The 27,606-nt window shown below is 33.5% G+C and overlaps 1 protein-coding gene across 1 annotated transcript; it reads left to right on the forward strand.

Moving 5' to 3' along the window:
• Nucleotides 1-1,029: 1,029 nt before the first annotated feature.
• Nucleotides 1,030-27,606, forward strand: LOC124367236. Its single transcript, XM_046823920.1, has 10 exons — nucleotides 1,030-1,066; nucleotides 11,690-11,825; nucleotides 12,336-12,449; nucleotides 16,270-16,937; nucleotides 17,069-17,245; nucleotides 22,168-22,311; nucleotides 22,949-23,212; nucleotides 25,637-25,729; nucleotides 26,635-26,791; nucleotides 27,357-27,606. The coding sequence occupies exons 1-10, from the start codon at nucleotides 1,037-1,039 to the stop codon at nucleotides 27,494-27,496; spliced, it is 1,923 nt and encodes a 640-aa protein (XP_046679876.1). The 5' UTR covers nucleotides 1,030-1,036; the 3' UTR covers nucleotides 27,497-27,606.

Genomic DNA, 27,606 nt, shown 5'->3' on the forward strand with positions numbered 1-27,606 from the left:
CTTCCTAAATTTGAAAATGAATTTATCATCAAATCACCAGTGATTAAAACTACAATAATATACTCAACATTAAAAAAAACTAAAATATTTGAATGAGGTATTGAATTGAAAGTATTTACTAACTATATCTTAAAAATATACGTTAAAAAGTTCCAAATCGCAGTTTCTAAGGTCCAAACTAATTTCCAATGTTTTGATAAAACATTTTTATATCCTTCAATGAAAATTAGTATTTTATATGAATGATTAAACCCTAAATCTAAACATGCACTAAGTTTTCGATAAATGAAATTACGTTTTAATATCTAAACACTTGTTTGACAAAAATGGCTAAATAAAAAACTGATTAACAAAAAGTGAGAGCTCTGTGGTCTAGTGGTAATAAGCCCGCCCACCAAGTACTGTAAAAGATTCGGATTCGAGTCCTCGTGGTGTAAGTAATCTTTTGTGAATCCATCTTTAATTAAAACCAATTTAAGCTATTATCATCTATATGTTTAGAAAAAGAAGAAGCAGAAGTCGTTATACCAGTGCCCATTACACTGCTATAGCCAATTTATTTTTTTTAGGTGATCAAAATATACAGTTAATAATAATAGCTAAGCAATTAAATTATTGTTTAATATTTGTAGTTACAGATTCTTATAATGTATGAGTAAGATTGTAGAAACCCAATTATCTTTTGGATGTTATATTTTCCATTTGTATTTGCAATTACGCTAAACATATTTAAACTGTTAAGATAACAAAGAGAATGTTAATGGTTAAAGGTAAAGAATATAGTACTACTGTCCCTCAATACACACATTGTCATGTTAAAACACACTGATTAAAATTGTACGGTAAGTATGCAATACTTGTATACATGATGTTAATACTTGTAGTGCGGGTTTCTCTCACAGGTTATGAGGAATGGTTTGTGTCAAGCTGACCGGGATCGTAGCATTACATATTAATAAAAACGAGTTATATATTATAAGCACAACTATGGTATTTTCTGCATCGTTTAATAGAGATGTGTGCTTACAGGTCCAAGATGATAAACTTAGTCACGAGCCTTGTAGTGGTAAGTATTAGTTCAATTTTCGATTAATAACAAATAAGTACATAACAATAAAGTAGATATTTTACAAGTCGCCATCAATAAATTATTGATATCAGAATTTAAAAAAATTGTATTTGTAGTTAATAGCAAGAAAAGAAAATATATAGGTAATTATGACAAGTAAATTACAATTTAAATTATATTATTTACAGCTGGAAAATTAAAATACAAAATCATTCTGAAAAAAAAAAAACATATTGAAATTTTACCTTATACGTAGTTTTGTTTAATGAAGGCTTTCTAACTGAGAGGTGGTGGATTCAGTCATCGAGCAATCACAAAAATGTACTGTTAAGTTACATAAATACGGTAATAAAGCATTACAAAGCGAGCTTAGCAAAAGATAGAGGAGGCAAGAGACAGAACATAATTATATGATACATTTAACATTTAATAAGATATAATATATATATGCTTTTTTTCTTTCCAACTGTGTTTTACATATTGTAGAAAACAATAAAAAATACTTAAAGTTTGGTAAATCAACTACAGTATAGGATAATATCTTCAATTTTCAACATGTCAAATTTATATTAAGAGAAAATTCCTGAGTCATGTTTTAACACGTTTGAAACTCAAGGAAGAGTTACTTAGTTGTTCTTAGTGGAGGAAGAGAGCCTCTGACTAAGTGAGATGACAGAAGGAAGGAGGTTGCTGTCACATAAATACTCAAATGTTTTGGAGATTCTGTGACAATATTAGAATGACACTTTTCTGAGCATGAAATATGGTGATTATGGATTCTATGCAGTCTGTTTAGAATTTGGCTCTCTGAAAAATACTTTCCGTCTCCATCAAGATAATTTAGAATATTGTTCCTCCCTGACCTTCCTCATCTAGAAATCTTAGGAAATGGTTTGTTCTTCTACTTGAAACTTAAGGGAAAAGTTTACTGCTATATCCAGGGCCGGATTTCCCTATAGGCCCGATAGGCTCCAGCCAATGGGCGCAAGCTCCCAGGACGCACGACCGAGAGATTTTTTTTTATCTATAAATAAAAATAAATAGCCAGAACTTAACATTTTTTTTAATCGATTAAAAAAATCGGGCTAATAAAACATTTTGATTTTTAAGTTCATTGTAACAAATCATTGTTGGTAAAGTTAAACTATTTTTCAACATTATGCATCAACTTCATTACAACATTGATCTCAAACACGGGAGAGCTGGCTGTAGGGATGTCGTCCAGCGGTATGCATCGTATTGCCACTGCCACTAGGCCTAAGCTGGCTCGGTGCTGCGCTACTGCTCAGAGTGGTTAGGGGCGCATGCGCGTGTCAATGCTATTGTCGAGACACTGTTACCACCCCTACCTCGCAAGTCGCAACAAATCAGTTGGCTTATTGTCAGAGTCACTGTGTCACTGCCCACCGGACGTGAATAGTTAGTTTTGTTATGACGTATTCCGTTGTGCGTGCCACCAGCTCAAAGTATTTTTTATTCCGACAATTATTATTAGCAGTGTGGTGAGCCAAGTGTTAGTGCATAATGAGTGAAAAATCAAAGCTATGTGGTGCGAAATATATAAAAATACGCGAGGAAAAAGATGAGAGAGGAGAAAAAATTATTAAGAAAAATCACCTAAATATTTACACCTGCAGATAAAAATGCTACATCGGTATCGGTTTCTTCATCGGCGAGTGAAGTTATCTGTTAAATTGATCCCGTGCTCGATGATCTAATCTCAGTTGAATCAGGAGCGGAAGGAGAAATAGACATAGCAAGCTCTGTATTTGTAGTTAATTAAGCATTGCCAATGACCCTGCGTTATGGAACGTTAATGAAGGTCTTAGAGACTATGTCTGCCTCAAGGGAGTGTCTTAAAATAGTTATCTAAAATTTCAAAAATTTGAAAGGTAGTATCCAGACAAATCTCGTTACCTGTCAAAGACATTATTTGAAAAATACTAAAAAATTGCGAAACAAAAAATAGATGATGCCTTGTTTATTCTCCTTCCACCGGGTGCGTGTTTTGTGGTCCCTTGTATGCTTTTTTGGGACTCAGAAGGGAAAGGAACATTTTCAACGACTGGAAAAAAATGCAAATCGCCACGTTGATGCGCATTAGAATAATGCGTATCATAGACATAGTCGGGAAGCTGAGCATATTGTTCCACAGTCCTTGAATTGTTTAACAAATTTGATTTGGACATTTCAAATTGCAAGGGCGAGGCGTACGACCACGCTACGAATATGTCTGGCGTTTATACCGGCGTTCAGGCTCGTATTAAGGAGTTAAACCTACTGGCGGATTATGTACCTTGTGCCACACTCTTAATTTAGTAGGCTCTTGTGCTGCAGAATCGTGTACGAAAGAAGTTTCATATTTTGGTTTACTGCAGGAGATCAAGATTACAAAATCTATCGAAGACACGCAAATGGAAATCGAGAAGGCATTATTGTATTTGCAGTTTACAAAAAATTGCTAATGGCAGTGACGAAAGACCCTCAACAAGGAACAAGGCAAATGCCTTAAAATAAAAGATAAGTTCTCTTAAAACCAAATTCATGGCTGTATTATGGGGTAAAATATTTGAAAGGTCTAACAGAGTAAGTAGAAAACTACAGCATGAAATGACAGAACTTAGGAAGATAAACTTACTACGATTCTCTTTGCGTATTTTTTCAAGAAGTTAGAAATAATTTTGACGAACTAGAAATTACAGCGAAAGGAAAATGTGAGAAAGAGTACAGGGTTAATACTCAACATAAAAGAAAGAGATTCAACCATTCTGAGGAATATGGTGAACCCAGCAGTGACATTTCTTTTACAGGATCTGACAGCTTTCTTGTGAATACAGTTAATGTAATATTACGCGTAGATTCATTGTATTCAGAGTTAAGCGACGCAGTGAAAAATATACTGAGCTCCATAAAATGTTCGAATTTTCAGAGGTATTAAAAGGACTGGGGCCCTCAGAAATCACGAAACAAGCGGGAGAATTATTGAATGTGTACTCCGAAGGTATTTAGCCTCCCGTAGTAGATGAGTGTTAACAAAACGCTGAATAGAGCAAAACAAGTATCCCCCTGATTGAGATAATCTAGCTTTTAAGTCACTTTGATGCTTTAAATATCCACCCAAACATTGAAATTCCCCTGAGAATGATTTAATGTGCTCTTGCTGCTAACTTCACCGGAGAGAGATCTTTCTCCCCTCGCCATTGTGTTAAGAATTATCTACGGTCAACAAATGGTCACGATAAACTTTCATTACTGGCACTGCTGAACATCAAGGAGAGGTGACTCAGATGATTCAATATGATGACATCATAGATATATTCGCCCGGTGAAAAGGAAGCAGGAAGGCCCTATAGGAAAAACATTAGTAGAAGTGCTTATATGAATTATAAGACACTTCATGTAAGTCACTCGATGTTTAGTGTTAATGGGGGTTACACATTTTCCATCACTTATATTTATGTTGTAAGTACGATTTTTATTTCTATTATTCATTTTCATAGCTTTTACATACTTGTTTGTATTATTTTAGATAGGCAATCTAGTAATTGAACACAAAATGTCATTTTTATACTAGTACAATTTACTTTTTTTACATACAAAATATCTAGTTTTACTACAAAACAGAGTTTTTGTATCATGTTATCAAAATACTTCATTTAGGGTGTGTTTCTAAGATTAAACCTATTTAGTTTTAATTTATTTATTTGCCCAAGACTAAATTGAAAAAAATCAAAGTTATAATCAAATCTTTTGTTAATACATTAACAGTATTATGTTAAGCCAGAACCAAGTAAATTCTTCAAAAAAACTTGCATTGGTAAAATTCCATCGTGGATTGATGTTTATGCAATTAACATATAGGCCTTATATAATCTTTTTTAGGAAAGTAATTTTAACCAGACTAGGGGGCGGAAATAATTATTGGGCCTAGGGGTGCCAAAATGCTAAATCCGGCCCTGGCTATGTCCTGGAAACTTTAGAATATTATCCCTCTTGAAACTTAAGAAATTGTTCATTTTTTCTCCAAAAAATTAGCAATATTGTTTTTTCTTCCTTTACAAAATTAAGTTGTGATTGGATTGTTATATATGTATATTTCCAGATAATGTAGGATATTTTATCTTCTTCTTCTAGAAACTGTATGATATTGTTCCTTTCTATTCAGGTATTTTTAGAATGTTGTAGAGGAGTCACTTACGTTTGGTTTATAGCTCCCAGTGGACCCTAACACTGGGTACAGCAAAAACCAATATGTCACATATGGGTGACCCAATACTTGTCCATGAGTGGCACTAACAGTAGTATCAAGATATTGAGATAAAAAAGTTGGTTGAAAGATCTAGCTTACTGTGGAGGATGACTGTTAAGGTTAAAGTTTTTGCAAGACTAAACATGAGGAAGTATATAATCTACTCTGCCTGATTTGACTGGAAGAGGCTGGAACAGAGCTAGTTTCCCTTCCTTCCAAGTTGAAATGACTGATATTGTGCCTTTTACATTTCTGAATTGTGGATGCAAAATGGTATCATGACAGGTTGTGGCCCCTACTCCTAATCTTGTGCCCTTCCTGAATATAATGTCACTTTTTAAGCAGTACAGTTTCTTTTGGAACTAAATTCGCGGAGAGTTTTCAGTGTCTTGTCCATAGTGAACAACTAGATTTCAAGGCTATCAGAGTAAACTTGAGTCCAAAATTCATATAGAAAAGATACAAGCAGTGCTTTGAAAGACTTGTTTTATGTTGTTATCAGAAACAGCAAAATGCATTTTAGTGGAGTGCCTGGACTATCCAAATAGTGCAGTCATTGAAGCGAAAAATACGGTCTTACCTCCGAATTTTTTTACTGTGAACCGATTTGCATGAAATTTTGGAATTAGGCTCATCTTACCCTTAACTTCAAAAGTGAAAATGATCTGAACTCCGCCTATTATTTTTAAGGGGTGTAAACAACCCCTTAATGGAAAAATTGACATTGAGCCATTTTATCGCTAGAAAACATGTCTAATAGTAAGTGGTGACATTGTAAAGTGTTTTCTAACACAATTACCTCATATTAAATTCATTTTCAACCCCTTGAAAATCTTACAACCCTTGCAAACAACCCATAAATTGAAAAAATCACAAAACATACTTTGGTATGACATAAAAAGATGTAAGTATAGAGTAAGTAATATTTTATATTCTCTATAATAATTATCAAATTTTTAACCCCCTTTCAACCCTTGAAAACTGCCCCTTGATAAAAAATTGTTAAAATTTTTTTTATAAAATGAAAAGGATTTACATATTATTCCACACTCTTGAAAATGATTATAATATTCTTAAATTTTTCTACTCTTAAAACTACCCCTAAATTAAAACAGTAAATATATATATGATTACATATTTAAAAATAATTTAATTTAGAGTAAAATATTGCCATTTATTGAATAAAATATTTACAAATTATATAAAATTCGCTCAAATGTGTGAATATACATATAAGAACGTTGGTATGTATTCAACGTTCAAAATATATGAGCCATATTATGTATATATATATATATATATATATATATATATATATATATACATTACAATAGTTTTGGGTCTCTATTATACTACGTACTTTCACATTGCTCCAAATAGTCACACTCCGAAATTTTCAGTTACTAAGTAGAAAAAATATGATAACTTTTTTGGACCATAACTCCTTCAATTTTCATGCTATCACAATTTATAAAAAACCATTGTAAAGGTAATTAAGAGAGCTACAACATCCTTTATTGCAATATATAGTAAAAAAACCTTTTTTTCAAACGGTGATGGGTTAAAGGGCTTAAAAGAGGCTGTGATTGCGCTGCCACGCGCTCTTTAAACAATCATATCTTCGTCAATGTTTGTTTGACAGAAAAAACAAAAATACCAAATTGTTTGTCAAAAAGATACCTAAATTTTTTATTCATACACTTTTACACTTACACAAAACTCACACACTTCTATCACCTGAAAATGTAAACTTAACACCATTACTACTCACGCCAACCAACAGTTTAGAAATGTCCAAGATTATTAGGTCATTAAAAACAAAAACATCAGCTGGCTATGATGAAATCTCATCAAAGATAGTTAAGTTATGTGAAGACGAACTAATACAACCCTTAGTTAATATTACTAATAAATCATTTCAATCTGGAATCTTCCCGTCTGCATTAAAGTTGGCTAAAGTTTACCCTAAATTTAAGCAAGGCTGCACAACACAAGCACTAAACTACAGACCAATTTCTCTTATCTCAACCTTTTCTAAAGTGATTGAAAAAGTAATGTTAACTAGACTTATTGAACATCTGGTGACAAATTCTTTACTAACACCTGACCAACATGGCTTCTTAGCTGGAAAATCAACAACAACAGCCTTTATTAGTCTTATGGAGTTCATAATAGACCAGCTTGAAGCAGGCAATACATGTACAGCTATTTTACTAGACTACAGTAAGGCTTTCGATTGCCTCTCTCATAAACAACTCCTTGAGAAACTGTCAACACTTGGCATACAAGGTACTTCAAAAACATGGTTCACCAGCTACCTGACAGGACGAAGCCAAGTGGTTGAAATAAATCACACAAGCAGAGGGAGTATAAAAAAGGTTAGATCAGTACCTAAATTTGTCTCACGCGGAGTCCCACAGGGATCAGTATTGGGTCCAGTTTTATTCATCCTCTTCTCAAATGACTTTCCTAACTATATACAAGACTATAGTAAAGGACTTATGTATGCTGATGACACAGTTCTATTACTAGGGGAAAAATTACCAAAAGATCTCGAAGTAAACGCATTTATAGCACTCAACATGGCCATTCAATATTGCCATAGAAATGAATTGGTTGTCAATGAAAGAAAAACAAAACAGTTAGTACTAGGAAAATACAAAGAGGATACAGGGAGGCTGACTGAATTAGAAGAAGTCACTTCCACTAAATACTTAGGTATAACTATAGACGATGACCTCTCATGGACTCCACACATTGATTCTGTGTGCAAAAAAATCAGCACAGCACTGTATGTAATACGGCGAGTGAAAAGCATAGGTGACTTAGTTACAGCAAAAGTTGCCTACTATGCGCTGCTTGAGACACACCTCCGATATGGAATCATCGTATGGGGAGGCACCACAGCAGGAAACATACAAAGGTTACTGGTGCTGCAAAAACGAGCCATAAGAATTCTGGGAAGTCTTCAATACAGGGAAACATGCAGGGATTCCTTCAAACAACTTAGAATACTAACTGTTGTAAATTTATACATCCTAGAAGCTGTGATGCATGTTCACATCAAAGCACCAGAGGCAGCAAGGACCTATGCACAAATGCATCAATATAACACAAGGCATGCATCTGATTACTGCCTGCCTCGCCATAGGCTCACAGCAACTGAAAAGAGTCCAAGCTATGCTGGCGCCAAGATGTGGAACGCACTTCCTGAAGACTTGAAAAAAATAGACCGGAAACACTTCAGACAAACCCTTAAGAACTGGCTACTGGATCGACCATTTTACTCGCTAAAACGAATTCTACGGAAGGAGGACCTAAGACCAACAAGACAACTAGACCTAAACCTTTATTTGTTGACACAATTACTAAACTTAAAGTTTATGTAAATAAAGATGATTTGACTTTGACTTTATACTTATCTGTCGTCATTTTTGAGATATTATGAAAAAAGGTGGCTTTTAAAAATAATTTGAAATTATTTTTAATCGTGACTTTTTTGAAAAATATGTGTCCTGAAGCAGCCAAACTGATGCAATCTATCACAATCTTCATAATAAAGTTAATTCGAGGCGGAATACGATTAATTTTAATTTTGGTTGAAATGGAACTTATGAAACCCATTGATTTAAAAGAAAAAACATTAGATGCTCCTCTTATTTGCAATACAGCTTACTTATTTTACGTGCAAAAGACTTTTAATAGTGCTCATTTTAAAGCTTATTTCAAGCACTACAAAACCCTTTTTTATTAGAATGCCTAAAATGCATCTGCTCGCCGCTAGATGGCATTGACCACATCGATTAAATTTCAAACAAAATAAAAAAACGGATTTGATCTTTAATATCTAGCTTAATATTGCACTTAGAACACTTTATAAAAAACCTAATTGTTTATTTTTCTACCTGCTACAATTTTGTTCTCTATAAAATTTTCGATAAAACGTATATTTTTGGAGGTATTTGCAAAAAACCGATGAAAAACGTGAAAAATTGTGAATTTTCAATTGCCAATATCTTGAAAATTATTGGATTTTTCGAAAAACTTTATAGATGATTTTTTGCTTAAAATTAGGCCTTCTATCGAGATCCGAGGTTATTTCGAACAAAAAACAATTCACCCCCGAGAAGGGGTGGCAACCACCCCCAGGGTGATTGCGGAGTTCAAATCATTTTCACTTTTGAAGTTAAGGGTAAGGTGAACCTAATTCTAAAATTGTATGCAATTCGGTTCACAGTAAAAAAATTCGGAGCAATAATGCTTCAATTACTGCACTAAAAATGTTAAAACTTCATATTACAATTACAGTGAAAGAATTTATATGGTATATGTGGCATTTTGTTTTTAAAACTTTAAATTGCAATGTTTTACAAAATATGTTTCTGCATTCAATTTTTTTAATTGTTTGAATAAATTATTATAAAAAATTGGTTTTTGACATTATGCTCTCATATCATTAAAAAAATTGTATTCATTTGCCATTTGTAACGATTTTGTAACATGCCCCCATCAATAACTCAATGAACATTTTAAAAACTTTTTAAATTAAAACGTTAGAGAAATCTCCAGATTTTTAATGGGTTTTTTGTCTTTCACAGGTCACCATCTTCAAATAGAGGAAGCATATATGATTCTAGCTCATAATTCGTCTAATTTTTCAGTTCTTCATCTGTTTTTTCTTTTAAACTCAAATATATTGAAACAGCAGCAATGAATCAACAGGAATAACATCACCATGAATTGTAATTTTTTTTGCCATTAGAGGATTTATTTATTCCTTAATAATTTCAATTCATGTAGATTTTGTTCCTCTGTTTTCTTCATTGCTTTCAAACGTGTTTCAAAAGCATCATAACGATTTATCTCTTTTTCTCCAGTAATTCCGGTAGCAATAAACATAAAAGAGTCTGTATTACAAAAGGGTTGTGTTTAAAGAAGTCCACCGATTCATAAAGGTCCGTTTTATACTGTAAAACTTTCATATATTCCAGATAAATTTGCAATTGACCTTATCAGCTTCGTGCCCACAAACAAACAGTATTTTCCCAATTAAATTTAGGTATTTTTATGTTACTTCGAAGCTTTTTTATGAGGTGAAAATAAATTAACTTTACATACCTTTTTTACACATTTAACGCGTTTCGTATTAATATATATTTGCTGACAACTTGTAAGTTTTTTAAACTAATTAGTTTAAAGGTTTTATAAACTAATTCAGTTTGCAAGTGAGGAACCAATCCATCCTGTTATTCAGTTGAAGCTACTCCTGTACTATTTTTTATTATTTCACAAAAATCTGAATTTGCTTCGCAAGATGAACCCAGATGTTTGCACGTGACGCAGCTATGCTCATCAGTCATAATGGGAATCATTAGTTTATCCATTGTTCAAAAAGTAATAGAACAAATTAGTAAAATAATAAAAATTCATTGTATTTTATTTAGTACTATTATATGTTTTTTTTACTTAAATTGGTTTTTAACTATCAATTTATCTATTATTCCATTAATCATCCAGTAATGAACTGCAGTTTCATCAAATTAAAAACTACACTAAAAACAAAACCATAAAACATGTTTTGTAAATGTTTAATAGAAAAAATGGTCTTGAATACGATTTTTGTTTAAAATATACAAGAATTATTCGTAAAAATATGAATTTTCATTGTTATACGAGTATATACACGACATATATAGAGAACTTATCATTTAATAACTAAGCTAGCTAACAAAATTCCCCTATACTTTGCACCTGCTACTTCGTTCTCCCCTCCACGTTTTCCTACCTTTTAAAGAGCCCAAGAACCCTTCAAATACACTGGTTTTCTTAAAAGATATTTCTCCATATCTAATTAGGTGAAATTTCATATATAATATGAAGAAAATACTATTTAAAGAAAAACTGTATACTCAAAGATTAATTTTTATAGTAATTTGTTTAAACAATGAAAAAATCAAGAGCACAAACAATATTTGATAAATATTGCAATTTATAGTTGGAAAAACAAAATACCACATCAACCATATAAAATCATTCACTGTAATTATAATCGGAGGTCAAAACGCCAAGTGCTCCATTATTTGTTATGCTGAAAGTGTTACCAGAAATCAGGGCCCATTCGTTAACCAACCATCACATCCTGCTACAGCAGGTTTACCAGTGCCTCTAAGGTGTGTTTATCCTTTTAGGATTTGGTGACCTTCTATTGTTCAAATGGTGCAGTTTATGTTTCTGGTAATGTAAAAAAAACATTGAAGGTAAATCTAAATGTAGTCAATATAAATGTTAAATAAGCAGTTCTACTAATTTAATCACTAATTAATGAACATGTCTATTTTAACGATACAAAAGTATGCCTTGTAACCATTCAGTTATTCCTCGCGATCTGGGCCCAGTCAACAAATGCCCAGTACCAAACCAGCTTAGGACAATCAGCACAGCAGGCTCTGTTCATTCGTGACATTGACGCTCCCTCACCCTACAATGAGCATGTTCACCACCATTTTGGTAAGTATGGTATGCTTCTAATATTTTATCAAGGTTTTTGTGATTAGATTATAAATTAAAATTTGTTTAATTACATATGAAATTTGCCAATAATTGCCTTAACGGGTCTACTTTGTACCAGTGCCACATACATATGTACCTATTACTGTCATCCAGCTCATTCAATAATTGTAGTTATCAAGCTCTCTGTGCAATCTCTGTTAGTCTATAGTTTAAAAATGAAAAAAAAAAAATAGTATTAGTATGTTTAGGAAAATTGTAAGCTTTTAGTTTTGATATCATAATTTGTATCAATTAATTAATCAAATAAAGTTAAGTATTAAATAATATATTTAAATGTTTATTGATTTTATGTAATATTTATTATTGAACTTTACTATGCAATTATTTATAAAGTAAGGAATAAATATATGATCTGCTTATTGTCAGAAATTATCTGTATTGAATGAAATGAACGTAAACATAACATTTGTTCTAACATATATGTTTTTGGGTAAATGGACTTTACAGAACACACAAGTGACCGAGTGCCAAGACAGAGTGCTGTATCTCCTGCAGCAATGGACCAGACAGTACAGGGGATCCTAGAATGGTTACAAGGCAAATATGCTGGTGCACGTAAAGGTAAACCATTCATTCAACCTCAGCTATGATAGCTTGTAGTACTTTATTAGAGTTTCACAATGTTAAAAAACTTGAAATTATTTATAGTTTTTGTTATAAATTTCTGATCGTCTAGACATGAATGGAATATTTATAGAGGACTTAAAATCAACAATCATAGATATGTATTTTATTAACAGTTTGGCTATTATGTAGCTCAGGGCTGCCCAACCTATGGCCCGCGGGCCGAATCCGGCCCGCGAGTCAGTTTTATGTGGCCCGCCTTGTTGCCAAAACAACCAAATTTGTTTACAAGCATTTGAAATATTAAATAAATACAAATTTTGAGAACCAAGCAGTCCAGCCGATTTCACATAGAACAAGCCGTATTCATTTGGTGGAGTATGAGTGTTGAAAGAAGTAAAGTAGCTGCAGACAGATTTCACTGACTACGGTGGTGGCTGCCGGCTGGCGAATAGAGCGTGCGTAAAGCACGGCACAGCGCGTGGTGCGGTGACGTAACCCCTACCCAACTCAGTTGTTTGGGGTTCCAAATCCCCTGGGATGTTGGCCCGCCTGGCCATAAAGGCTTTACAATGTGGCCCTTGGGTAAAAAAGGTTGGGCACCCCTGATGTAGCTCATTGGTTGTGAACATTAAAAAAAGCCTGGCACAGAACTACAATCTTTACATTATTGTATAACAACATTTAAGTTCTAATCACAGCATTTAATCAAATGTAAAGCTATCATAAATATAAAATGACTAGCGGGCCCGGCGCGCTTTGCTGCGCATTTCAATAATTTTTTGCAAAAGTTGCCCGCGGCTTCGCACGCAATTTCCCGTTGAAAACAGTACACTATATTCACTTATTCTTTTTCTATCACATTCTAAACATTGCTGAGATAATTGATAGTCGTTCCATCGTGAGCCTCTTGGGCGTATTATGAAGGTATGTACCATATTCCTGCCTCTATCTAGCTGTTACCCACGGCTTCGCACGCAAATCTTAAGAACCGAAGTCCTTATATTACTTAGTAAATTTTTTTTTTACTATAATAAATTTTAGATTAAATTAGTTATATCTCCGATGCCACGATTGAGCTTGCTTTGTTGTCTCGATCGAGAGAATATGTACACACGGAGTTTTGAGAACCATACTTCTGTCAAAAAAAACAACTAAGGTTGATTTTATAACATTCTTTATATTTGTAGCCAACGTAAGATAGTAATTATGATATCTGCATTACTCTTCTGATCAAGCATGAGCATGGTTTATATTAAATAAATATTGCAGTTAAAGGTGAATTTTTACGTCAAATTTGAATTGTATTATCTGGATAGTAAAGTCTATGTTTAACAGTGATTGCAAAAACAGTTTAAACAAAATTTGTCGTTTCTCTTAAGCTTACTCTATGCTTTAAAACTATAAGTGTAATATATGTTTACAAAGAACAGCTGATTAAAAATTTGAAAAGACGTTAACATATGTTTGCTGCAATGCATTTCTTATGGGTATTTCTGTAACCAGTGGGGCGGAATCCTGAATCGGGAAAGGGATGGGCATAGCTTATAAACCTTCTCCGTGGAAAAATACATATACGTACAAATTTTCATCATGATCGGTCCAATAGTTCACGATTCCATAAAGGACAAACATACAAACATTCATTTTTATATATATAGATGTAATACCAATGAATTATTCAGTTGTATTGTAAATGAATTCAAAGTACATAATTAAAGCAACTCTTGGCTACAGACTTAAATTGCATGATATACGAGTAATGCATTCTTATCATTGCAACCAGTATTTTCTGTTATTAAAAATCTATATGATAAATATAAACTCACAAAAATAATACAATCATTTAATACTGTGAAGAAAACAGGATTATTCTGGACATTTGTCATTGTTCAGTGAAACAAAAAATCAGTGACACTATGTTTCTTTTTAAAACTGATTCTTTTTAATTATTCATAATATTGTTAATTTTTTCTGTATTAAAAAAAATTAATCTGTGTTATGGCTAAAGCTGCAATTATTGGTGTATTTATGATTACATTGACTATTTATAGGATTAGGGTATTTTATCACATTATAACATCTTAGTTTTTAAGTATAAGTTAGTAATTTTTATGAGACTATTCAATGTACGGTACACAAAATGTATATTCAATGAATAAAGATACATTCAATTCAATTCAATTCAAAATGTTGTTATTTCATTTATTACAAGGATTACATATATTCAAAACCATTTTAAAATTATACCTTGAATCTCTTAGACCCTCAAAAATAATTCCAAAATAAAAAAAAATAATATTTTAAATTTGTTTAATGCCTCCTGAATTACACTAGTGATAAATTGTAAGTACATCTGGAGATATTCAATGGTAATGAAGTTTATATTAGTGGATGACCATATTTTATCTTAATGATTTCTTACTGTGATAATATGTGCCATTAAAGGAAAGAAAAAAAGGTCACTTTTCTAAAGATTAACAGCAGTACAAAAAAATTAATCAATGCCAAAATGCTGATTTGTTTTTTTATGTTTTGTGTTATTCAATGATAGTTATGTCATAATAGGTGTAGTCAGTGGCTTCGCACATAATTTCCTGCTAAATAATAGGAACTTTAAGTCTAAGTGATGGTGTTTTGGAACACCTCTGTGGTATAGTTTTTATAAACACCAGTAAAATAATCCAAAATTCTATGCAACATAGTATTTGATTAGCTCCAAATATTTCCTAGCATTTGAAGTACCTATTGTAGGACAGTGAAGAGGAATCCTAAAGTTGCACTGTGTAAATTTCATAATGAAAGCACTATGATAATTATGAAATGGAAGAAGGCTTATATGAGGTAAAGATGATTTCAGTATTCTTACAAAATTTCAGCACAGATGTACATAGTAGCTTTTGGGTAACAGGAGCACAAACATCCAAACCATCACATTTGTAATAATGACGAAAAACGTTTTATATTATTTAAGTTCCTTAAAGGAACAAACAATCTTCCTGCTTTACAAGCCACTTAAATCACTATATCCTTGGTTTTCGTTCGTAAAATGTATGAATAAACCTGTATGTGTGTAAACCTGATATAAAACCGTGTGTCCCTACTCTTCAATCTCTGTTCACTATATTATCCTATTTCCTTAGTTCACAGTCTTGAAACACTTAATACATATTGTATCCCTCTTCAGTACAAAACAAACCCACTGTCCAATGGTTTTGGTCCTCAAAAAATTGTACTGTTGCATTTTAATTCTAATTGCAATAGACACAGGCTTGTTGCACTCGCTTGTTTCCTTAAATTGTACTCACAGTGGAAATGATTCATAGTCATGTTAATAACCAGTCCCTCTGAAGCTTTTCACTCAGCTTCTTGTAAGTATACCATGACACAATATTAAAGGAACTGATGGTGATGATATACTTCACTAACATATATTCACAATTTTTTTTATTAAATTGAATTTTTTAGCAGTGCTAAGATAATATCCAGAGTACACTAAAGATTTGAATTCATTATTAGTGCCAGCTGTATTAAAAGATAATAATAATATCGTCACTGCTATTTGCAGTACATCTCAATACACTATGAATTTCCCGTTTCAATAGAATATGAAATATAAATATATTTTCAAACTTTTCCATTTTACTTTCCATAAAAACCTAATTAGAATTATGAACATACATTGTTTTATAGGAGAAATATACACACACACACACACACACACACACACATATATATATATATATATATATATATAAATTTGATAAAAACATCTTTTATTTGGCCAGATTATTATGACATATCCTTCATGTTTCAGCTAGACAGGAAAGTCCAGCAAGGCAGTACCTGCCAGCTCGAGTGAATCCCACAACTACACAGAAACCTCGGCCGTTCCAAACCAACGGTTATGATGGCCGAGCATTGCCAACTGGTTACCCCTTTCCCCAGTCACCCACCCCTACATTCAATGTTCCTGAGACTCCTGCTCCTTATAGTCCTTCCTCTACTGGTGGCACACCATCCCCTTACAATCCTTCCACAGGAGGCACCCCAGCTCCCTTTAACCCTTCTGGAAGTCCTACTCCTTACAATATCCCTTCTCCCAGTCCTTCTCCTGGGCCTTCCCAGCAGCCTTACAATCCCTCTTCCTCTCCCCAAGCTCCATATCCCTCAGAAGATACTGGACCTTCTCAAATTCCCTTCATCTCCTCTACAGGGACTGGCTTCTCAGTAACTGGTGGATCAAATTTTCCTTCTCCCACTGGAGCTGGGATTTCTCCCACTGGAGGAGGAATATCTCCCACTGGACCATCTGCACCCGGTGTTTTCCCTCAGTCACCACAGGGTATCCCTGTAGACAACAACATCGACTCAGATGATAACCATCCTCCTCACATTCACGATATCAATGTTCAATGTGCCAAAGATCAAATGACCATCAACCTTGAATTCAACAGACCTTTTAATGGAATTATATATTCAAAGGTAAGAAACCTTTATGATTCTAATGACTCTTTAACATCCTTACTCTTCTTTAATCAATTTTAAAATATCGAAAATATGAGATTTGACAATTCAAAAATAAGACTTTTAAACTAACCAATATTTGTCGACAGGGCTACTACAGTGACCCCCAGTGTCGGTATGTTTCCCCCAACTCGGGGCAGACTAAGTTCTCATTTACTGTCTACATGAGGAGCTGTGGGACCCAGTTCATTGATGAGTTCAGAGAGGGTAAGCAGGCCTACCTCGAGAACGTTCTGGTACTTCAGAATGAGCCAGGCATTCAGGAGGTAGGAGTTGCTTCGTTCTTCCCCCCTGCCTTAAACCCTGTAAGCAACTAACGCTTGGCTTCTAGTTACTTCTTTCTATTGTTACTGTCTTATCATCTTATTTTTATATATGTGGATTTGAAATCGTAAAAGATGTCTGGAAATGTAATAGTGGTGTAGGTAATTTTTGTTTCAAGAACTATAATTTTTGTTCGACTCTTTAAGTAACAATATCTATGGAAGCAAGGAAAGTGGTTACTATTCATTTCATTAATTTGATATCATCAAAAAATAAAAAAAAATAACTGAGTTTATTTTTTGTACTTGCTGCTTCCAGAATGCATTAACAATTTTGTAACTCATGTCGTATTCTGATTTATTGAACTAACATGGCTACAGTTTAGAGATTGGTGGATAAAAGAGAAACACTATGAGATTTGAAATTGAAATATTGTATAACAAAATAAAATAGTGTTGCCAGTTCCACAAACTTTCATTCTTAGTGTACTTAGGTTTACCAATTTTCATATTTATTAGACACATTTTTACAAGCTTTGATCTTTTGTAACAATATAAACTAATATAATTTCCAAATAAAATATAAAAAAATGTTCTTAAAAAATTATTAAGTAAATCTATCATATCTACCAAAATATCTATGAATATTTTAATTTACTGCATGTTTGTTGAATGTTGGTAAGCAAATATGCTGATATTGCACTGTAATGGCTATTAGGTATTGACAGTAAAAACTGCATGATCACAGCTCAAAATAAAGTTCAATGCACCATAACTAACTTGAAAATGCCATTTAACTTTCGGAATGAAGCATGCTATAATTTTGTAATTAATAATGCCTTTGCCTTAACACAATCTAAGAAACTAACTGTATTATTATTAACAGTTTGAAGAATGCATTAATATATACATAATGTTTATTATATAATAGTATTACTTCTAATAGTACAAGTAATAAACGTGTAAACTTAATTTATTACTTTAACTCAGGTTAGTTATTCATTGTTTTATCAAATCTTGTTTGTGTTAACAAATTATTACTTAAAAACTAACAGAGTCTGAAAGTTTTTCAGAGAGAAAAATATAAAGTATTTTGAAAATATGTAGCACTATATTCCATTATCTCTATATAAAAAAGCAAAGCCCTTACTCACGTTTCACTAATTCTCTCTAACTTCTTGATATCCTACAAAATTGAAATTTGACACCTGTATGCTTCATTACCTGAATAGAAAAACTAAAGCACTTTCATGAAGATCAAACACCCATAAGGATGAAATGGGTTTACAACCCCTAAAAGAACTATATTTTATTTTTCAATTACCTAAAGCCCTAGAAATGTGAAATTTGATAAACGTGCCTCACAACTTGATATAAAAACTAAAGCATGGTCATGGAGATCAACCAACTATCCATATGGGTTGAAATGGAGTTGCAGCCTCTACAAGAACTAGATTATGTTTTTTAACTTCTCAATGTCTTAGAGAGATTATATTATACACACACACGTGTCTTTTACAATTTAGTACAATTTAGAGATTATTCATGAAAACAAACCACTAATAATATTCCAGAAAATTTAAATTTAGCATGTACATGCCTCATTACTTGAATAGAAAAACTGAAGAAGTTCTACAAAGATTAAACACCCATAGGGGTTGAAATGGGGTTTCAACTCTTAAAATAACTATATTTTGTTCTTCAACTACCCCAAGTCGTAAAAATTCAAAACACAAATGAAAATATAAAAAAAACTTTTACATTAAAATCAACCACCCATAGGGTTTAGGGTTTACAATATCTAGAGAAACTATATATTTCCAATTTTCAACTGTACTAGAAAAGTGAAATTTTACACACATGCGTAGGCCTATTACCAGAAAATGTCAGCCACTGGAAATTATTTAGACATCTTAAAAATCTGGAATTTTGAACAAAATTAAATTATAATGGGTGAAAGTATTGGCTTTTTGACAGAAATAAACATTTCAGACAACTTATGTACGGTATATCTTGGTCGGGACTACAAAGCAATTTCTAGTAAGGTGTGGTAAATAGCTTAGAGTGCAAGTAGATTACAAAGCCTGAAAGTAGTTGCTTGTTGACCAAAGTAATCTTTTAGACCAATGTACAAGGTATATATTGTTTATAATTTCTCAATCAGTACAATAAGCAAAACGCTAACCTGAAATACCTTAGTCCAGAAATATGTTACAATGTATAATAGTAGTACTTTTTGATTTTACAGACCTTTTTATGAGTATATTTTCTTTATCGGGGCAGATATAAAGGTTACTATAGCACTACAATTATCTTAGAGTGTAAGTAAATTATAATGACCAAAAGTAACCACTTATTGCTAAAAGTAGACTTTAGAACAACATATTATATATTTTTTTTATCGGGACAATAGGAAAGCTAGTAAGGAATCAGAAACAGATTTCAATGTTAGGAAGTATGAGCTGTTTGACCAAAATAGATTTTTCAGACCAACGTATTATAAAATTTTCTAATCTGGGCTAAAATGCAAACGCTACTTCACCAGAAGTAGATTCTAACGAACCACTTGTAGTCACTTGATGATTGAAGTAAACTTTCCAGACCAACTTTCTTGATCGGGACAACAAATCAAATGCTACTAGGGCACCGGAAATTCATTTTTCATACTAACCACTAAGTAAATGTGTAACTTTCTTGATTTTGACAACAATGCTAACACTGCTACATCGGCGGGAACAACTTGGACCTAAAGTAGTATTTACGGGTCGAAAATAGAAAATGTTTAACAAGCATGCTTTTCAGCATGCTATTTATATATTGTTTTGATTAATCATGGCAACAAAGCAAACTCTACTGTGGCGTGTGAAGTATAATTATAGTAAAAAAAAAAAATATATATATATATGGAAACATATTGCAATGGTCAGAAATATTCACTTTTCGACTGAAACATACTTTTCAAACCAATGTGTGTATATACTTTTTGATCAAGCCAACATTGCAAAAGCTACTACAACACCAGAAATACCATAGACTGCATGTAGATTACAGGTACCGAAAGTAGACACTTTTCGACTAAAGTAGGTATCTCTGAGCAGCTCTTTAAATATTTTTGAACGCGGCAAACTCTACAATGATGTTTGCTGAAATTATCTGACCTTATCATTCAAATACCTACAGAATGTTGCAGAGAAATTTGTTTATTTTATTGGTACTCATAAAAATCTGTTTAAACTTAAAATCCAAGTGAACTAGGAGATTGGAGTATCTTCCAGTAATCAGTACCTGTTTTCATGAGTGTTTATGTGCCAGTTAAAAAGTATATTCCAATGACATACCAGTTATTCAATAGGCATATTGAATAACTGTGTGCAAGCCGCGAGTAACTGCTAGTTTGTTGTAAAAGTATTTCATCATGAATGATTCTAGCATATAGAGGGTGATTTTTTTTTTTGGTGTGGTTTTTAAGTTGGCACCACTATTAAACACAACAATTAAATTTGAATAAAATAGCTGATCTTTGTTTATTATCTTATGTCATTTCGATATTTGTATTGTCTAGTGCGTATTATTGTATAGTAACCATGAACAGACTTACAAAAGAAGAGCGTTTGCGAATAGTGCAAATTTATTTTGAAAACCGCAGTTCAGTTCGGGCAACTTACCGAGCTCTTCGTCCGATTTACGGACCTCATAATCGTCCATCAGAGTCAGGTATTCGAGCTTTGGTTAATCGTTTTCGTAATACCCACACTCTTGTTGACAAGCATCGGCAGAGACGCCGCACAGTAAGGACCGAAGAGGCTGTTGATGCTGTTGCTCATAGTGTTGAAGAGGATCCAAGTGTGTCGATTCGTCATCGTGCGCAGCAATTAGCGATCTGCTACTCAACTCTATGGAATATTTTACGGAAGGATCTACGCCTATATCCATACAAGATTCAGTTGGTGCAAGAACTAAAACGATTAGACTATCGCAAGCGTCTTGATTTCGTTGAATGGGCTCAACATAAGATAACACGTGACCCAGCTTTCGCAGGCAAGATTTTTTCAGTGATGAGGCTCATTTCTGGTTATGCGGCTTTGTCAACAAACAGAATTGTCGGATTTGGAGTGATGAAAACCCAAAAGAATTTATTGGTATGCCCCTTCATCCATAAAAACTTACCGTTTGGTGCGCCATTTGGGCAGGTGGTGTTATTGGCCCTTATTTTTTTAAAGACAATACTGGCCAGACTGTTACGGTAAATGGTCAACGCTATCGGGCAATGTTACGGGACTTTTTCTTTCCTCAGCTAAACGAACTTGAAGTGGATTTAGAAAATGTCTGGTTCCAACAAGACAGCACGACGTGCCACACGGCAAACGACACAATTGGCCTCTAGGCAGAAACATTTGGTGAACGTATCATCTCATTTAGAGGTAGTGTCAACTGGCCCCCACGGTCGTGTGATATCACGCCAACAGACTACTTTCTGTGGGGATATGTTAAGTCTCAAGTATACGCTGACAAGCCACAAACTTTAAATGACTTGGAAGCTAACATTCGTCGAGTTATTGGCGGAATTCAACCACAGCTGCTGGAAAGAGTATTCGAAAATTGGACTTCTCGATTGGGCTTTCTACGCGAACGAAATGGAGCCCATATGCCAGAAATCATTTTTAAACGTTAATGTCATGACACTGTAGTTCAAATAAATGCATTTTTATGTCAATGCAGGTTGTTTTTCATTTTTTTATTTAGTTTTAAAAACCGCACCAATAAAAAAATCACCTTTTATTACTAAATTTAATTCCAAATCTAATTTTAAATCAAGCCTTAGTAATCAAAGATGGAGTTATGAGCACAGGTGATACTTCATCTTAGCACCACCTACTGACGGTTAGGTACTGTACAACTGTCTGTAAGAGCAAGTGTGAGTGCAGGTATGGGACTCGATACGCAGTGTGCGCTGTCTTTGGGAAGGAAACCTGAACAAGGCTGTATCTGTGGCTCTCAGCGTTGGAATGCTCAGCCAGGAGATCGTCACTTTCAGCGGGGACACAGCCACGGCTCGGCTTGACATCCAGGTAATTTCTTAAACATCATACATCTCATGCATGTATATTTTAGGGAAATCTGTTTTATATTATTTTTTTATCTTCCAATCTATGTTGAAGTGAAACATTGTAAAAAGTAGAATAACTTTATTAGAATCAAAACATGCAAGGTTTTTGACTCTGCTAAACCAATCCTAAATCCAATAAGAATCCATTACATATCTTATTAGTCTGTAGTTTATGTGGTGATCATTATAATTAATTGTTTGATCATTCATTATTTTTTAGCATTTTTACAGTATATACTCACTATTACAATTATTCTAACTTGCGAATGATAGGTTCAGCTCCATTTTACCTTCCGCTTAGTGCGTGAAATGTGACATTGTAACAGAGGTGACTCCTGGTATCTGGAATTCAAGTCTGTCCAGAGAGATAAAAAGCGTCAGATTTCAGACGCTGCACTAAGCGAAAGTTGAAATGAAGTTGAACTCAACATTTGCATTGAATCACACTTCCCACCATAACTAACTTACTTTTAACCAGACATTTGCAACTCTGGACAAAAATAAAAAACAACAGTTATAAACATCCCAAAGCTTATAAGTTTATATTAAATTAAATTTAGTTTTGAACTACCTCAGTGTAGAGATTGTGTCTGTTGTAGATGGGTCGTGGGCCGTTTGCGCCTGCCGCGACAGGACTAGTGAAGATTGGTGAGTTGATGACACTGGTGGTGACAGTAGAGGGAGATCCAGCCTTCAACGTGTTGGTACGCAGCTGCATAGCACGTGACAATGACCCCAACTCTGGTAACATGGTGCAGCTCACTGATGACCGTGGCTGCAATCTCAAACCTAAGTTGATGGGAGCCATACAAACCGCTCGGGACCCCAACACCAATGCAGTCATCGCCTATGCTATCTTCCGGGTAAGAATTCATGCGTTTTTTGCATTAATTTGAAAGAATGCTTTGTTGTGTTAATGTGACTTTAAAATTACCAAGTGAAATCACCTGTACTTTTATATAAAAATCTAATAGCGTTTTGTGTGTGAGTTACTCAATCATGTAATAACTACTGGACCGGTTGTGTTGAAATTTTACATGGACATTTTTAGGGTCAATGGTTAACATATAGAACTATACCTATTTAAAAATTTCCTGGACTACACCCCACTAGTCTTGAAAACTCCCTTTTTGGCTTAATCAGCAGATAGTAAATGGGGTTTTCACCCATCACCTGTAAAAGTTCAGAATAAAAAGTATAATAATTTATACACATTTAAACAGGAGATAGTAAATGTTTGCTGTTATTCTTCTGTCAAAGTCATATAATTGTAAGTTACACTGTACAAATTTCATATTATTTATTGAAGCTTTTATTTATCAGGGTTTGTTTTAATCAACTACAGTAAATGCCATAATTTATTATATCATTAACAGGTAAACTAAAAAGTAACTACTTTTATTTTAACCTTCCTCTAGACTTAGGATTTATCCACACTCATAGGAGTATTCAAAGGGTGAGATTTGGGTGCTGTACCCTTTCCATCTCCCATTGATATAATTTTCAAGGTATTTTTTAACTTGTGTTAAACTGAAAGTATACTCGTAAACGAACAATGTATCTTAGTCCAGTTTTGTTTTAATTTGTTTTGACCTTTTAACTATAACAGTTGACTAGATTCAACATCAACTTTAAAAGTCCATCAACAGGCTCAACCTGTCTACAATTCAAAGAAAATAAAGTTGAAAAAATGAAGAGACCTTGCAAGAACTTAAAATTAATTTAAATGTACACAATACTCTTGCTAAAAGGGTTTTTACTCTTTTGAAGAAAGATGAACCTAACGTTGCTATAAAGTTATACTATATGCAAAAATATGCCTCTGCCAAAGCTATTATATCAAATTACGTACTAGTCAAGGCAGTTATCCTGTTATAATTTGTCAATTGTTTCTGGATGTTCCAGCGGAGCTGAAGCTTTACGTAAAGAAAGTGTATCAATTTATTCTTGGGCCGAGCACAAAATGTAAAAGTCCTCAAATGAAATAGCGTACGTGGTATTTGAGGAACTTTAATTCAGATCTACATCTGGTTACTTTGAAGCAAAAGACACCTTGAGGCTTGTAGCTGATGGGTGTCCATAGCTGTAAAGGACAAAAACTTCAATCACAAAAGTGGAACTTGTGTTTCCTGTTACGGGCATTCATATATGCCAAGTGGTAGAGTATTTGGCGGAATAGAAAGAAGTGTAAAGAAAATAGGCACAATTAATTGTGGAGCTTGAAGAGTATCATTCACAGTTTAGTAAGCATGGGACAGTAAAACTTCTAGGAAAGACTGGGCCAACCGTGACTGGAAGTCAGAAGCTAAAACTTTTGTTAAAGACCCAAAAAAATCTTTATTTTAAGATTTCACAACTCAAGAAGTTACTTTTGACCAAGAAGCCAAGTCAGTTACTGGCAGTGGTGAACAAAACTACAGCTTTGAAATAAATCAAAGTTTTGAGTGTCATGAGAGCAGAAAAATAGTATGGGATATAAATCCTACTGAACTTAAGCTTATAAGTGAATCCATTACAGATTAAAGATGTGCAAGATCCATTACCAAAACACTACGGTTAAAAATAGAAAATGTGAAGTGGCATAGCAAAGTTTTAAACAATGATGAAATAGTGCCTGAACATCTAAGTCCTAATTGTAGTGCTTGAATAATACAGACTGTGAAAAGATGGAAGCAAGTTGTACTAAATGGACTCTGAGCCAAAATTGTAAGACTCAGCTATTGACAATTACTTAAATAATTGTTAACTAGTAAAAATAGTTTGATTGTGTGTTTATGCTTCCATCAAGAAATTTCTTCTGGAAAATTAAATTGGTATCTTAAAACACGTATGTGTGTGTGGGTTGGTTTTTAACCTGCCAAACATTAGTATAGGACTAGCCCTAATACATAACTGATATTTTATTATTGGCTTAAGATATCAGCAAATCCAACCAGCAACAGTTTTGGTGAAAAAACAACTGTATCGACATATTTGTTACAAACACGGCCACAGCTATATTTCAACGAAAAATATCTGTTGCAGTATATAAATAACATAAACACCAATATTTCACAGTGTCCTGTAATTAATTGTTAATCAAACACAAAAAATCAACAATACCACTTGTGTGGATTGTTAATACTTGTAGTATTATTTGTACTATTTTCAGGAGGACTAAAATTACTGTGTGTGTGTGTATATATATTCTTTAACATATTGATTAAGTTTATTTTTGAGTGTGTATCTTCCTTTACTGAGTAAGTATATTGCAATTTATATATCATATTTCATTATGTTTGTTGCAGGCATTCAAATTCCCAGATGTGATGGATCTGACGATAGAATGTAATGTGGAGTTGTGTAAGACAGAGTGTGCTCCATGTCCAGATCCTAACCAGGTCTATTTTTCACTAAATTTACACGTAGAAGATTACTTTTAGACTTAAAAACTAAAAATTAAGCATTCTAGAAAACTTTGACTTAAACAGTACAAACAATGAGTTTACAAATCGATGAATGGTAGTTAAAATATTTAACTCTCGGTTGATTTTAGTAACTGTTTCAGCTTTTCACTTATTGGCTGAGCATTAGCGAAACTTTGCATGAAGCTTTTTTTTATATAGAAAACATTTAGTTTAACAATGGTGCATGTCACTCCATGGGATGTGGCTGAGAATTAGCTAAGATTTTTATATTAGTCTCATGGGTAACTACAATAGCATCATTTGAGTTGTAAAATAAATAAATTTTTAAACAAAATTTAGTAGTCATTTGAATTTTAACTTGTGATACATAAATGCAAAATGAAGTTACTTTGTTCGATTGGTCAATAAGACTTTCATTACATTATGTTGGGTTCTTTAATAGTCTGTTGTATTTATTTATTTATATAAAGACAAAATATAGTTCAATGGTGGTGCATATCCCTCCCTGAGATTTGGTTCAGCGTTAGCAAAGTCCTATAACTCAGGGAGATATATCAAGAATGGATTCTACTATATTCTTGAAATTTTGCGTGCATCCTCAGCACAAGTGAAGATAAGTGGTCTGGCATACTCCTGCCTTGTAAATTTTTTGTTTGAAATTGAGTAAAAAAACCCACAGTGGTTGGATTTTACCACTGGTTGACCACTTACCAAATTAGTTTAAATTATTAAAATCATGCCGATAATCAAGGCTGAGAATATTTTTGGCCTCAATATTGAAGTGAATAGTTTAATACTTGTAGTACTAAACAGTTAGAGTAGTTTCTAGAAGAAGAGATATGTAAAATGTTTGTTGTAAAAGGCCTATACTATTACAGATACTGGAGCCTAACAGACGCAGACGTAGTGCAGACAACTCAACTCTGGAGCTGACAGATCCGGTTACAGTTGGCCGCAGACTCCGGGTATTCCTACCGGAGGACCTGGAAGAATCCAGACAGAGCGCTGCCATGGTCATCAACGTGGGCAGTCCAGGTACTCTACCATCTCATTCAACAGAAATAACAGTTTTATATAGCATTCTCTATATTATTTGTACAGAGAGTTTGTGGCTGAAAATGAAAGTGGGTACTCAGAGTGTTTTGATAGAGCCCTTTAAAGATCATAAATGCAGTTCTGATAAAGCGGCCAACAATATTCAGAATAAAAGATTTTCATTTTATATTCTGTGCTTAAAATGTAAGCTAAGCATCTCATCTTTTGATTTGTATAACATTTGTGCAGATTTAACTTAATGTTATAAATATTATATCTTGAAAGGTTATTTCAACATATAATCTCAAATTCATGCAGTCTTTTTCACTGTAAACATGAGAAGATAATGCAAATTATTTCAATGATGCCTAAATAAACATTCACGCAGAAAACAATAATCTTTTGTGGATATTCTTAACTATGTTAATTTTAATACAGACTTGCTAAACCGGCACACACAAAAATAATCTTTTGAAGATATACCTATTATATATGTCAATTTTAATACAGGCTAGTGACAGTCACAAAAAAATAATCTTTTTCAAATAACACAATGTTTCAGCAGCCTCTGATCATGACTCCGTCTGCTTGAGTTCTTCTGTGTTCCTTCTGTCATCAACATTTCTGCTCAGTATTCTGGCCACGTCCTGTATATGCAGTGCTGTCCTTTGGCTCAGGATGCAACGCCAGTCGATGTGGAAGTGACACCTACTTCTTTCCCCCACCTGTTCCTCCCTCTTTCCACGTCTTTTGTACAAAGTTTCACTAGCAAGTAATTTTTTATGAACCAAACACTGTTTTGTAAATAAACCTTA

The sequence above is a fragment of the Homalodisca vitripennis genome, chromosome 1, assembly GCF_021130785.1.
Source record: "Homalodisca vitripennis isolate AUS2020 chromosome 1, UT_GWSS_2.1, whole genome shotgun sequence".
In the NCBI taxonomy this organism is placed as follows: domain Eukaryota; kingdom Metazoa; phylum Arthropoda; class Insecta; order Hemiptera; family Cicadellidae; genus Homalodisca; species Homalodisca vitripennis.